Source organism: Sesamum indicum, linkage group LG6 (genome assembly GCF_000512975.1).
Source record: "Sesamum indicum cultivar Zhongzhi No. 13 linkage group LG6, S_indicum_v1.0, whole genome shotgun sequence".
NCBI classification, from domain to species: domain Eukaryota; kingdom Viridiplantae; phylum Streptophyta; class Magnoliopsida; order Lamiales; family Pedaliaceae; genus Sesamum; species Sesamum indicum.
In genome coordinates this window covers 18311650-18324867 of record NC_026150.1, presented here as the reverse complement: position 1 = coordinate 18324867, position 13218 = coordinate 18311650, and the positions used below count along the sequence as shown (strand labels likewise).

The 13218-nt window shown below is 39.5% G+C and overlaps 3 protein-coding genes and 1 non-coding gene across 5 annotated transcripts; 2 read left to right on the top strand and 2 right to left on the bottom strand.

The window, feature by feature from the left end:
• Positions 1 to 1258, bottom strand: LOC105164917 (probable sarcosine oxidase; the record flags this gene model as incomplete). The annotated part of the gene is given in 1 exon segment (XM_011083742.2): positions 1 to 1258. A coding segment is annotated over 1 exon segment (1107 nt), but the record flags the coding sequence as incomplete, so codon positions are not given.
• On the bottom strand, positions 3129 to 3199 carry TRNAG-GCC. The gene has a single exon. It is a non-coding gene; the product is annotated as a tRNA-Gly (tRNA).
• Positions 3641 to 7630, top strand: LOC105164916 (serine/arginine-rich splicing factor RSZ22). 2 transcript variants are annotated; one of them, XR_002287315.1, is made up of 7 exons: positions 3641 to 3728; positions 4107 to 4219; positions 5018 to 5106; positions 5445 to 5661; positions 5828 to 5941; positions 6344 to 6527; positions 6711 to 7630. XR_002287315.1 is itself a non-coding variant. In XM_011083741.2 (6 exons), the coding sequence occupies exons 2-6, from the start codon at positions 4131 to 4133 to the stop codon at positions 6378 to 6380; spliced, it is 546 nt and encodes a 181-aa protein (XP_011082043.1). In that variant the 5' UTR covers positions 3641 to 3728; positions 4107 to 4130; the 3' UTR covers positions 6381 to 6646. The 2 variants fall into 2 exon arrangements, 1 of the variants encoding a protein (XP_011082043.1); XM_011083741.2 differs by lacking the exon at positions 6711 to 7630 and having other exon boundaries at positions 6344 to 6646.
• LOC105164914 (probable cyclic nucleotide-gated ion channel 14) lies at positions 7838 to 12790 on the top strand. The gene is made up of 7 exons (XM_011083739.2): positions 7838 to 9420; positions 9511 to 10060; positions 10486 to 10698; positions 10807 to 11108; positions 11299 to 11410; positions 11555 to 11791; positions 11921 to 12790. Exons 1-7 carry the CDS (start codon positions 9392 to 9394, stop codon positions 12644 to 12646), a joined length of 2169 nt encoding a protein of 722 aa, XP_011082041.1. The 5' UTR covers positions 7838 to 9391; the 3' UTR covers positions 12647 to 12790.

The following is a 13218-nucleotide window of genomic DNA, read 5'->3' as shown; positions in this document are numbered from 1 at the left end:
CGCCGCTATCCGCCCCACCACCGGTCCCATCTTGAACCCGTGTCCCGAGAATCCGCCGCACACTACCGCATCCTCCCCGAACTCTCCGCCCAAGAAATCGATCACATAATCCTCGTCTGGCGTCATTGAATACATGCACGACTGCGTCATTACTGGTTTCTTTGTATCCACCAAGTCCCCGAATCTTCCCTTAATCCAATCCTGCAACAGCTCGACCTGCGCCGTCGGAGCCGCCCACGTCCGATCCTCCGGGTCGCAGGGGCGACCGGCGTGCATCGGGATTTTTATCAGTCCGGGAAACTCCAACGACGGCGTTCCGTATATGTAGGGGTCCCCGTAGCTCGCGAACGACGGGAATCCATTCTCGATTGTGAATTTACCTTCGTTTCCTTCGTTAATCTTCCAGTAATGAACTGTGGTTTCCAATGGCTGAATAGGGAGGAGCAATCCTCTAACCTTTTCGATCAATTTTCTAGTCCAAGCTCCGGCGGTGATTATGCATTTTCTGCATCGGTATTCCCCGTGGCCTCCTGTTAACACGACAATCTCGCCCGTTTCTCTGTCCTTGGCGATGTCAATCACTTCGCTGTTGTCCTTGAGCACGGCGCCCCTCCGCAGAGCAAGTGCTTGAAACATTGACACTGCTTTCGTCGGCTTGATAACTCCGCCGAACTCCGTCACAACTCCGATCCAGTCCTCCGGAAGCTCAAAAATTCCGGAAAACTCCTCGAAAACTTCATCCTGGTTGAGAACCCGAACAGGGATCGAGTTTTTCCGGCAGCTACTAATGACTGCGAGCAGGGATTTGTTGTCGGATGGGCCCATGTCGAACTGTTTGGTCTTGAAATAGACTCTGTATCCGGCTTCCGCCTCGGCTTCTTGCCAGAGACGCGACGATTCCAACGCCATGCTGGAGTAGTAGTCCTCCGGGTAGGTGGCGCGGATGGTCCGGGACTCACCGTGGGAAGAACCGCGGTAGTGGAGGAAGTCGAATTGCTCGAGGAGGAGCGTCGTAAGGCCGCGTTTGGTGGTGTGGTAAGCCGTGGAGCTGCCCATGACGCCTGCTCCAATTACAATCACATCGAACACTTGCCCGGAATTCTCCATCTCTCTTCTCTCTGTTTGTGTAGAGCAGAGGAAATGAGACGGAGATTTTTGTGAGAAGTCTTATCTTCTGGTGAATATTCTTGAGGACATAGTAACCATTCGTGTACAACATTGGGTTATATACGGAAACATAATAATTAGTATTCGTATATGATGAAATACGTACTGATTCATACTATCATTAAGAAATCTGAATTTTTTTTAAAATCTTTCATCTTTTAAATATATAGTTTTTTAATGTAATTAAGCTAAATTATAATTTAAAAAATAGGTAAAAGAACGTATGATATTCATATAAGTGTGATAGAAAAGTTCAATAAATATAGTTTTGGGTGAATGAGTGATAGTTGTTGTAGACTTGGGGATTGGTGCCTTCCATATGAATTTGTACTAATGAAAAGAGTCGTGCAAATGATATCACATTATGTATTAATTCAATAGTTCACAATTTATGTGGGATAAATTCACATGAAGATCATTAAATTTGTCGTTGTGGGCCAGTGATAGGGCGGTGGGCGTGAGTGGGGCTATATGAATTGATGGTATTTGGTGATTGTAAATTATAAGCTCCCCACCTTTTTTTTATGCAAAAATATTATTATTTTTTATATAATTTTGACTTTTGAACAAGCTGCATAAAAAACCTTGCTTAAACCTGATCGATTAATTCTCTTGGCACGCAATTACCATCAATCTTACCTTCAGTATTCAGTTGTTGTTGTTCCTCATGCTACAACATCTTGGCAGCCGCGATGGTCATATACTCCTTACGGCACTGCGAAAATAACTTTTGATGATATTTTGTTAAATAATAGTTCAGAATTTGTTTTTAACAGGAATTTCATACTCCCTTAACATTGGTAATCTCTTATTTGCTGATGTTTCAGCTTGAAATAATTTTTTTTCTCTCAAAAAAATATCAAATAATATAAAGTATGTAATATATAAATATAATGTAAAAGGAAAAAGAAAAAAAATAGGTTAATTGTGTATTTGGGTTTATTTAATTTATAGTTTTGAGGAGGGAAACGAGGAAATCCGTGAAGATTCCATTTGGTGACCGACAGGTGAATGAAAGATTCCCCATTCATTGCCACCTAAACCATTTATTTCACGTGCAGGTCCAGTTGGATGGTTTTATTTTTAATTTTCAGCCTTTTCAATGAAATTAAAAATATTTTATCAATTTTTTTCTATGAGGAATAAAAATATATTTAAATTATATATCTTTTTAAACTTAGATTTATAGATGTAAGAATTAGGAATGCATTTGAATTTAATTTGTTGCATAGGTATTCTGTAGATATTATATTCTGAATATATTATTTTTGTTTTTTAAAAAAGTCATCATAATACGTTATTCATTTTTACTATGCAATGATGAAATCTTAGATGGTGATTTAAAAAGTGAGTTGGTCAATGAACTTTGTTGCCAATTTCCATTGGAATAAACAAATAAACTCTCAAGTATATATAATTTTAGGAAATATATTGTATTTAGAATTGGATAGTGGGGGACAGAATTGTGTGTTGGGATGAATTATGTAAACGTGATGATATATTAATGTATGATGACAATATAAAGCATCTTCTTTTGCTTATGTTATGAGGCTAACCACTTGCACTTAACAAAACAAAATAAATACCGCAACCTCACTTTTGGTTTTTCTTTATAGAAATATAACATTTTTTTAGGTGTCCAAATGTCATCAGCTATAAAAGAAAATTAATTTCACATACATTTGTTGGTTGATGCGTAAGACCTAAGAAAATGTCATTTGTTACTATTATTAGGAAAATAAAGAATTCCTCAATTTGGATGCGGATTTTATTTATTATTTGATTTGGTAGCTGTTAGTAGCATATAAGAATACATATAACTTAAAGAAAAAGGTGGAACTTAAGTAAATAATGACACAAGAAAGGAGTTTAGAGAAAGAGCAATAAAACTAAAAAAAAAAATAAAAAAATGAAATAATAATAAAAAAAAAGGAGAGGAGAAATCAGATGCTCCTGCCTGATGCACCAGCCGGGAATCGAACCCGGGTCTGTACCGTGGCAGGGTACTATTCTACCACTAGACCACTGGTGCTCCTTGCTCAGACGCCTGTGTATATGCAAAATTCATTTGTTCGTGTGATGGGATAGATCAATGCATGATGATATTTGACATATGGGAAGAGTGGCTAAAATTTTTCTAATTGGTCAAAAAGTATTGGCATGTTATTACTGTGCTGGTAGATTCTTTTTAGTAATTTTCTTTTGTTTCGAGGACAAAATGGTCTATTTATTGAAATTCTAGAGGACTAAATGGGCCAAAGAAATTTTATCACCTTCGAGTGGGCTTCGGCTGATTCTTACAGGCCCAATGTTTCTCATAGAATTGGGCGGCCATGGATTGCCATAACAGGCCACCCAAAGTGGAGGTAAAAGGTTATTGTGACGGCCCAATCATCAAAATAGGGAAAAATGGTAGGGGTAGTGGGGTAATTTACCACCCTCCAATTCTTCCCTTTTTAACAAGGTTTGCAAGCCCCAAACGGCCAAAACCAAACCCCGTGAATTGATTTAAATCACTGTTCGCCATCGCCTAGGGTTTTTCTCCAACTTTAGGGTTTCAGGTACTTCTGCTCTTCTCTGTCTCAAGCTTAATTATTTTAAAGTATTTCGTTCGGCTTGAGTGATGTATGGATCTGTCGATTGTTTACATACTGCATTTTTCTTTCAATTTTTTACTGTTCAAATCAAGTTGGCTTTTTTAATGGTCATAATTGTGTCTGTGAAGTTTGCAGTTGCGCGTGAGAATTTTGGTAAAAACTTGACTGACGAGTTTTTTTATCCCAAACTCTCCCTTTCATTATTTTGTTTATTTATTTTTTTTCGTTGTAGAACCTTGGTTCTCTCCATTCTTGTGATGAAGAAGTCGCCTCCCCCTCGCTTTTTTCAAATTTGTGGTATATAATTGGTGTTTGTCATTTCTGATTCCTTTGCATTTTTAGGCGTGTTCATCGATTTGATTCAAGATGTCCAGAGTGTATGTTGGGAATCTAGATCCTCGAGTCACGGAACGGGAGCTTGAGGATGAATTTCGCGTTTTTGGAGTCATCAGAAGGTAAAATCCTGGAGTAGTTATTTTGCGGTCAATTGTGAATTAGCCCCCGTGGAAGTGTAAATGAGCTGAAAAAATACCATGGAAAAAAAAAGGAAAATTATCCCATGAATGTATGAAAGGCAGCAGTGAAATTTCTTGCCTTGCGATGGGTTTTGGAACTTTTGTCTGCATTTGTTACCTTAGTAATTGGTGATATTGCATTTTGTGTCTGACCCTTTTATTTTAGGGTATGTTTTCCTGGCCCTGTAATGTTTACCTAATTGTAAAGGGATGTGTTGGCTATCTAGTTACAACATGAACTTTTATGTTGCAGAGTGACCAATTTTTTGGCACATTTTTGCCTCTGGGCATTGAGTGCTTGCTCTTCTGGTGCTGTGTTCATGCCAGAATTTTGCTCATTGTATCTTCATTTTCTACAATTCAGAGCATGCACCTACAGAGGTTTTGTAACTGTTTTATATCTTGTTTTCAAAATATGATCCTGTTCCCTTGTAATTCTTGGACCTGGAATACCTCTTTTCCAAGTTCACAAAATTATCCTGTGAATGTTGGTATGAGAACTTCTTATTGTTTTCATTGGAGTTTGCATTGCGCTAATGACATCACTCTGTCTGGTTGAAAAAGTAATACCCAGAGGTGTTAGGTTGAATACTTGATTTGAAGATGGGTGGTTTATTTGAAGTTGTAAATTTGTTAAACACGTTAATATGCATCATTAACATATCTCTTAGATTTATTATGTTTGTCTCTTATACTTGGGTGAATTCTTTCTTCTTAACTTATATTTATTTTGTGCAGTGTGTGGGTTGCTAGAAGGCCCCCTGGTTATGCATTCATCGATTTTGATGACCGAAGAGATGCCCAAGACGCCATCAGAGAACTTGATGGTGAGTTATCAGTATTATTTTTCTTGCTTATGTTTATAGCGTCTCTAGAAGTTTTAGGATTGTAAACTCGCCCTTTAAATTGAATCTTTTATTTTTTTTGTCTTTCAGATTTTGTTTTTTCTTTGCTTCTGCTTATTTCTCTAGTTAACGTGCCTGTTTGGGTTTGGTCATGGAACTTTGAAAACCATAGCATCCACCTCAGTTTCATCTTTAATCAGTTGGAATTTAACTTTTTTGGATTCTTATTTTCGATGAAAGAGTACAGCATCACCACCAGTCAGCATTTTGATGTTGCCTTAATGTGAATGTTACTGGAAATTATGACCTTGTTGGAGTAGGTAAAAATGGCTGGAGGGTTGAGCTTTCACACAACTCTAGAGGTGGAGGTGGTGGTGGCCGTGGCGGGGGTCGCGGACGGTCTGGTTCTGATTTAAAATGCTATGAATGCGGCGAGCCTGGTCATTTTGCTCGTGAGTGCCGAATGCGGGGAGGTTCTGGAAGGCGTAGGAGTCGCAGCCCCCCTAGATATCGCCGGAGCCCAAGTTATGGTCGAAGGTAAGTTTATAAGTGAGAAGACTTACAGTAAAAATCTCAAACAGAATTGTCATTGCAGCTGCAATTTTGGGAAATAAGAGGAGAGAAGATATAGAAATTGGCTATTTTCATTTCTATTCAGTGGACATGTATGGTCATCTCAGTATCTACTACTGTGCTGGAACAGGAGTTACAGTCCTCGTGCACGTTCCCCTCCTCGACGACGCAGTTTGTCACCCAGAGGTCGCAGCTTCAGCAGGTCGCCTTATCGCGGACGAGAGGAGGTGCCATATGCCAATGGGTTAAGTGTTATTTACCCTTTTCTGAGTTTTCTCCATTCTGATGCTCTAGGCATAGTTTCTGGACCTTCTCCATTAAATGTCTGTAGGTATTTCGGACATGCATGAAATAATTTCCGGTACCCTAAACTCAACGCTGTAAGCCAAAATCTTGTTTGATTTAGCTAGTTGAATCTGGAGTTGCTAAGAAGACTAGTAGATGTAGGGGGTGTACTAATTTTTAAGAGTTACTCATATGAAGGTGCAGAACCTATTAAAGAAACATAATGTACTTTAATGATATCTTAGTCAAGGGATGCGTTGGGGTGGGGTGACAACTCTAAAGGAACTGATATTTGAAGACATATGCATCTTTTTTATTTCGACTCTACTTGCTCATGTTTGCATTTGTATATATTATGCAGAAATGGCGCTAGGGAAAGGCGCAGGAGCAGGAGCTGAAGTTGGACAAATTATTAGTAATTTTGAATCCATGCAGAAGTTTTCGAATTATGTGTTTACTGTGCTTGGACTTAGTTACGGCTATGTAGTGAGGTGCCACCCTCAGCTTCGACTCGTGGATTTGGTTGTGTCTTTACTGCTTCAGTAGTAAGTTTGTCACTTAATCCTTATTAGCTTGTTACCTTTTCTCTTATATACATGAAATTATGAACTGATCTTAAAATATCTTATATGCATAATGCATATGGATTTGGATTCATAGATGATATCTTCTATTAGAGGCTTTGATAGAGCATTGCTAAAATTTCATAATTTTGTTTTTGTGTCGAGGTTCTACCTGGTACTGCTTCATTGGTTTTGATGCATCTGCACTTCTCTTTCGATCTTCATTGCCCTGCTGTGGGATCTTCAATTTGAAAGATTGTGGATCCCAGCTGGCTACACTGCTAGATGCTTCTTTTGATTGCATGTCTGCGGATGTGATTCGCCTCTCGTCAAATAGTTATTCGATTAGATTTAAGAATGAAGAGCGCTTCACGCACTTCCGGCAGTTAATCCATCGCTCGGAAGTCATGATGACTGGTTCCTTTAACAGTCCTTAAGATTGTTCCTGTCAAAAATGGGTTTTGGCCACTATCTTTGCCTGAGTTGCAAGTTGAGAAATTAAAGGCTGGTTTATAGAGCTGAAAGCTGTTACGCTGGAGTATATGGCAGTTACAGCCTTTCATTGGCGCTGGTTAGTTCCTTGTTGAAATAGAATCTTGTGTCAGTCTGGATCAGGGTAAGTTTTCTTCTGCTGTAGGGCAAACCCTGTTCGTCAACGGGATGGGAATGAACTTGCTCTATTTGTTTGGGCTGTTTCGGTGGTGGTGATTGGGTCAGTGATACACTCCAAATCTGTCTTATATCTTGACAAGTAAAAGACCATTAAAGCTCGATGATGACAGTTAGTTGAAGTTTGTCTCCCCTAAATCTGCCTCCTGATCTGTTTTCTTTAGCCTTCCCAAAAGTTTAGCATTTTGCTGGGTTTGCCTGAAGTCCAAACTTGATTGTCTTCAACAAAGATCTCTGCAATCGGCCCGTCGTCGCATTTGTGCTTCACTGTGACACCTTGGCTTGGTTTTTTGCTTTCTGTTACTGAATTCTTTTCCAATTCTGTTCCTGATAGCTGGAATCTATGTTATTAAAATTCTAAATCGTCTATTTTCTTTTGATTATATTTTGCATAATTTTCCTTGGCCTGTAGATTTTTAAGCATGCACCTTTGCAGAGGGTGATTTTTTTTGCTCAAATGCGAGAAGTAAAAATTATGATTGTTGCTGAATGTTGATCATGAAAGTGTGTACCAAGTTGATTGGAAGTAAAATATCTAATATTCATACTAGTGCGGGTAATGCAATGGGATCGCACAACTTGATGTAGAGCGAACTATTCAGAACGAACTCAGAAATGAGAGGGCGTTGAGATGGTTCATGCAATTTGGTCTTTGAATTAATACTGCTTTTGGTGTTTACCCAGCTCTAATGTATAGAGAGAATTGCAAAGTCGAACTTTGCTTTCAAACTGTATGAAGTAAATGGAGAAGGTTAGACTGCCCTTAAAATCTTTTGAAGTGGAAGGTGGAGACGATGTTTGTGGTAATGGGAGCGGTGAGGTGGTTTAGGGGATAGAGGTCGACAGAGGTGGGATGAAGGGGTGGTTATTGTTAAGGCAAAAATAGGCTGGGGATAGAGATTCTAAACCAAGATTTGATGTCCATGGGCTATGCTTACAGATTTGAATTTTTAGTATATAGTTTCATCATCATGTGCGTGGAACGTGCATAAAACGGATATGGCGCCAAAATCATCGGCTGCCTCTCAAAAATGTGAATTTGTTACACGTGCGCATCTATCTCCAACTCTCCACGCCCAGAGTTGGTTCTCATATCATATAACATTTTACTATTTTCACAACATCCAATTTCCAGACTACCTATGTATATATCCTATAACCGAACAGTTCGAAACCCCTGTTCTTTTTTAAAAGAAAAATAACTATTAATTATTTATGAGCTATTACAACTAAATTTATCATGAAATGTATCCATTTAACTTAATGTAATCTATTCCATATATAAAAGAAATGGCACGATATATCACACACAAACAGACACACACACATATATATATTAAGTGAAATAAAAAAAAAATTATTAGATGTGGAACAGAAAACTTATTATATATCTTGTTAAATTAGAGAAACCTAATAGCACCAATATGTACAGGCAGTAATGAGGAAGCCGGAATGCTGAATTAAGGTTGATCGGACCTAGACATTTGTGCTTAGCTATAACAATACGACAATATTATAATGAAGTGAATGTTGGTTAAACCAAATTATCAGGCTTGAACAGCCAGGGGTGTGTACTAATAATTAGTTTTCCAACACTAAACCATGTGTCCAACTCTTGCAACGATTTACCACTGTGCATCAGTTCACAACTGGACTCACTGTAATAAAATCTTACCCCGCAAGCCCAATCCCGGCAATGTCAGTTTCTAAAGTTAATGACCAGAGATTCTTTGCCTGGAAACTCTGCTGTCATAATAAAGATCTCTTCAGGCAGCAGTATTTTTACTGCTGCTGTTGCAGTTAAGAATTTCATCGCAGTCAATGTAGTCTGTTATGGCCTTTACGTCCACCTTCTGTCTCAGTCTCAGTTACTGCAGGAATAAAATAACTGAGCAGTAGCTGTTTCTTTTCCAACCTTTTCATTAAAGTCAACCGTGGACAACATAATAATTAGGTCCCATTCATCCGCAAGAAGACACTTTCAGGATTTTGGGCTTTCATTTTCACCCTAATCACACTGGAATTTGGCCAATTCTTGCCATTTTTCATCTGACAATGATTGCTTGAAAGACTTGGAAATAATGGGTTCAAGAAGTTATATGGGAGTAGCTTTTGTTTATTCTGGATGCATTTAGTAGTTCTACTCTTGTACACTATCTGCTGCCAAGATTTCAAGCATGGAATGCAAGAAAGAGAAGCAAGTTAGGTAAGTTTTTGTAGCAGTTCTGTGGCTTGCAGCCCATTTTTCCTTTCTATGAAGAGTTGATGAATGTACTAAGTAAGAGATCTTTCACAGGTTTCAAGATGAAGAAAAACAGAATCTTGAGGTGTTCAGGGAGAAGAATGGGGCTCAAGGCCGTGAGAAGCAACTGCCTCTGTATAAAACTTCAGCCCCTTTGCGGAAATCTGAAGGTGGATATGCAGACAAGATTCCTAAGTTTGGCAGGTCGAAGGTTTTCCCAGAAGGTCATGAGCCAGAGAAGAAGACAGTCCTGGACCCTGGAAGTGAGACTGTCTTGAAATGGAACAGGATTTTCTTGTTTTCTTGTTTGGTGTCACTCTTTGTGGATCCCTTGTTTTTCTACCTGCCTTCAGTTCTAAATCAACACAATTCTTCATGTATGCATATAGACATAAATTTGGGGATAATCGTTACCTGTGTTCGGACAGTGGCCGATATATTTTATCTGTTACATGTGATTATAAAGTTTAGGACTGCTTATGTGTCTCCTAGCTCAAGGGTGTTTGGCAAAGGTGAACTTGTTATGGATCTGAACAAGATAGCAAAGAGGTACTTGAAGTCTGAGTTCTTCATAGATGTGATCGCCGCTCTGCCTCTTCCTCAGGTAACCCCTGCTGTTGGAAAATCTTTGCAAATTAAGTTAAAACAATAACTCTGTAATTCACTGAAAATCAATGTAATACTGTTTATCCATACAAGTCGGGAGATTGAGATTTAGCGCGTAAGCGCGAGAGTAGGCAGGCTGGTTGAACAATCTTTAAATACTACTATGAGATTCGAGTATTTGTTCTCTTAAGGATTCTTGAAATAGCTTAAGTACATACCCTGAAAATTCTTGTCCTGTTTTTATAGTTCTACTGTGCAGCAAGATAGATATGAGAAAGGAAGCAAATAGTATTGTAATCTTACCCTCAGCTTAATCTGGGGTTCTAATTGCGTGATTTTGGGGTCTTGGGTCACCATGTCTGATTGAAAGTTTAGAATAATCCCCAGTGCCGATTGATTATCGTGTTGCGTTGTCCTTTCCAGATTGTAATATGGTCCATACTACCGGCAATCAGAAGCACCCATGCTGACCATACCAACAATGCGCTGGTGCTAATCGTCCTGCTACAGTATATTCCCAGATTATATCTGATCTTCCCATTAAGTTCTCAAATTATCAAGGCTACTGGAGTTGTCACAAAGACAGCCTGGGCTGGTGCAGCATACAATCTGCTACTATACATGTTGGCAAGCCATGTACGTCGCTTTGCACTTGGTCTTTTAGCAGTCGAATTTGTATGGGGTCCTTATCATTACAAGATTCAGTTTGTTTTTTGTCCTAAACGATTTATATACTTCCGTTAGGTGTTGGGGGCTGCCTGGTATGTGCTGTCAATCGAGAGACTTGCAATATGTTGGAAATCGGCTTGCAAGGCTGAATTTAGAAGTACTGGATGCTCTCGTAATTTCCTGGATTGTGGTACTTTGACCCACAGTGACAGAGCAAATTGGGTGAACAGCACGCTTGTCTTCACAAACTGCAATCCTGATAATACTACTTTCTTCAATTATGGAATATTTGGAAATGCTGTTGCAAAGAATGTCGTCTCCTCTGAATTTCTGAAGAAGTACTTCTACTGTTTATGGTGGGGTTTACAGAACTTAAGGTATGGTGGCGGAACTCCTTCACTTTTGCATGTAAATCTGTTCTTATTGAGATAGTCCTGATTATCAATTCAGCAGAGGACCGTTTATATAGGTGAATTGATGTAGTAGTTTCTTGAGTAATTACGAATATTTCTAGTTGGATTCTTTGGAGAATATTTTGTGGATTGACATTCATGTTTCAAATGACAGTTCTTATGGTCAGACATTGTCGACAAGCACTTTTATTGGTGAAACCTTGTTCGCCATACTCATAGCCATCTTGGGGCTTGTTCTGTTTGCCCATTTGATTGGAAATATGCAGGTATTGTGAGAACTAAATATTGTGTTTACACATTCTCTGTCTTGGGTCACTTAACCATGTTAACATTTCTACCATTTATTTGTATTTCCTCTTAGATTTTTCAAGTTTAATGATGCCTTAACAGCTCTTCCTATGCCATCACAGACCTATCTGCAATCTATCACGGTGAGGCTTGAGGAGTGGAGGCTTAAACGGCGAGACACTGAGGAATGGATGAGGCATCGTCAACTCCCAGAAGATCTGCAACAACGTGTCAGGCGCTTTACACAGTATAAATGGCTAACCACAAGAGGAGTCGATGAAGAATCTATCCTGCGTGCCTTGCCCACAGATCTCCATCGTGACATTAAGCGCCACCTTTGTCTAGACCTTGTTCGTCGTGTAAGATTTTCAACACTTTTTTCATATCTTAGGATTCTCGGCTCTGCTTGTTTCTTGGTGACATTACAATAGCTTCTGTTGGTTTTTACCCTCGGATAAGACTAACAGTGTCCTTTTCCAATTTTTCAGGTCCCCTTTTTCTCTCAGATGGATGATCAGCTTCTGGATGCAATATGCGAGCGTTTAGTTTCGTCCTTAAGCACCCAGGGGACTTACATTGTTCGTGAGGGTGATCCTGTGAGTGAGATGCTCTTCATCATCAGGGGGACGTTAGAAAGCTCGACCACCAATGGAGGCCGATCGGGATTCTTCAACTCCACAACATTGAGGCCTGGTGATTTTTGTGGGGAGGAACTGCTGTCATGGGCTTTGCTTCCGAGGTCTACACTAAACTTGCCTTCTTCAACAAGAACTGTGAAAGCCCTAAGTGAAGTGGAAGCATTTGCACTAAGAGCAGAGGACCTTAAGTTTGTGGCCAACCAATTCAGACGGCTCCACAGCAAGAAATTGCAGCACACGTTTCGGTATTACTCCCACCACTGGAGGACGTGGGCTGCCTGTTTCATCCAGGCGGCCTGGCGTCGACACAAAAAGAGAATGCTGGCGAAAAGCCTAAGCATGCAGGAGTCGTTTAATTCATCACATGACGAGGAATTACCTGATGAAAGTGATAAAGAGGAGGCACCAAAAACCGTTGATTTGTCTCAGGTGAAACAGAATCTGGGAGTGACAATACTGGCATCAAGATTTGCTGCCAACACAAGGAGAGGAGCTCAAAAGATTAAGAACGTTGAATTGCCTAAGTTGCAGAAGCCTGAGGAGCCAGACTTCTCAGCTGATCCTGATGATGATTAGCCCAACTCTACCTTACTCAAAGTAACCTGAACATCACGTCTTGTTCTGTTTCTCTCAGACTGTCAGACATTTCAAGGTGCATTTCACAGTAAACTCAAAAGACAAGATGCACACGAGTATTTTTCTGTCCAAACGAGGCAGGAATTGTACTCGTTGCATAAGCCTGACGACTCTCCTCAGCAGTTTAGAAGTAGTGTACAGAAAACCAGCAGAGCTCACATTTTGATCCTCTATTCCACTTTTATGTTCCGACTCCTAGTCCGTTCAAGTAAACACTGTTACCTGCAAATGTTAATGTTAGAAAGGGTGAAGATTCGGAGGCTGTATAGGAGAGACAATATAAACTTGGAATAGAGGATATGAGGAGCTACTCTATCTCATGGTTGTGATTGTATTAAGAAAAACACATTCTTTTCCCAAGGTTTTGCCGTGTCTGAACCATGCATTGTTCCATCAGCCGGTACCCATATCGTTGCATTTCTTTTTGAAAGAAAGGAATAACCATTTGTTTCATAGCTAAAGGTGCATTTCTTTTTGAAAGAAAGGAATAACCATTTGTTTCATAGTTTAAG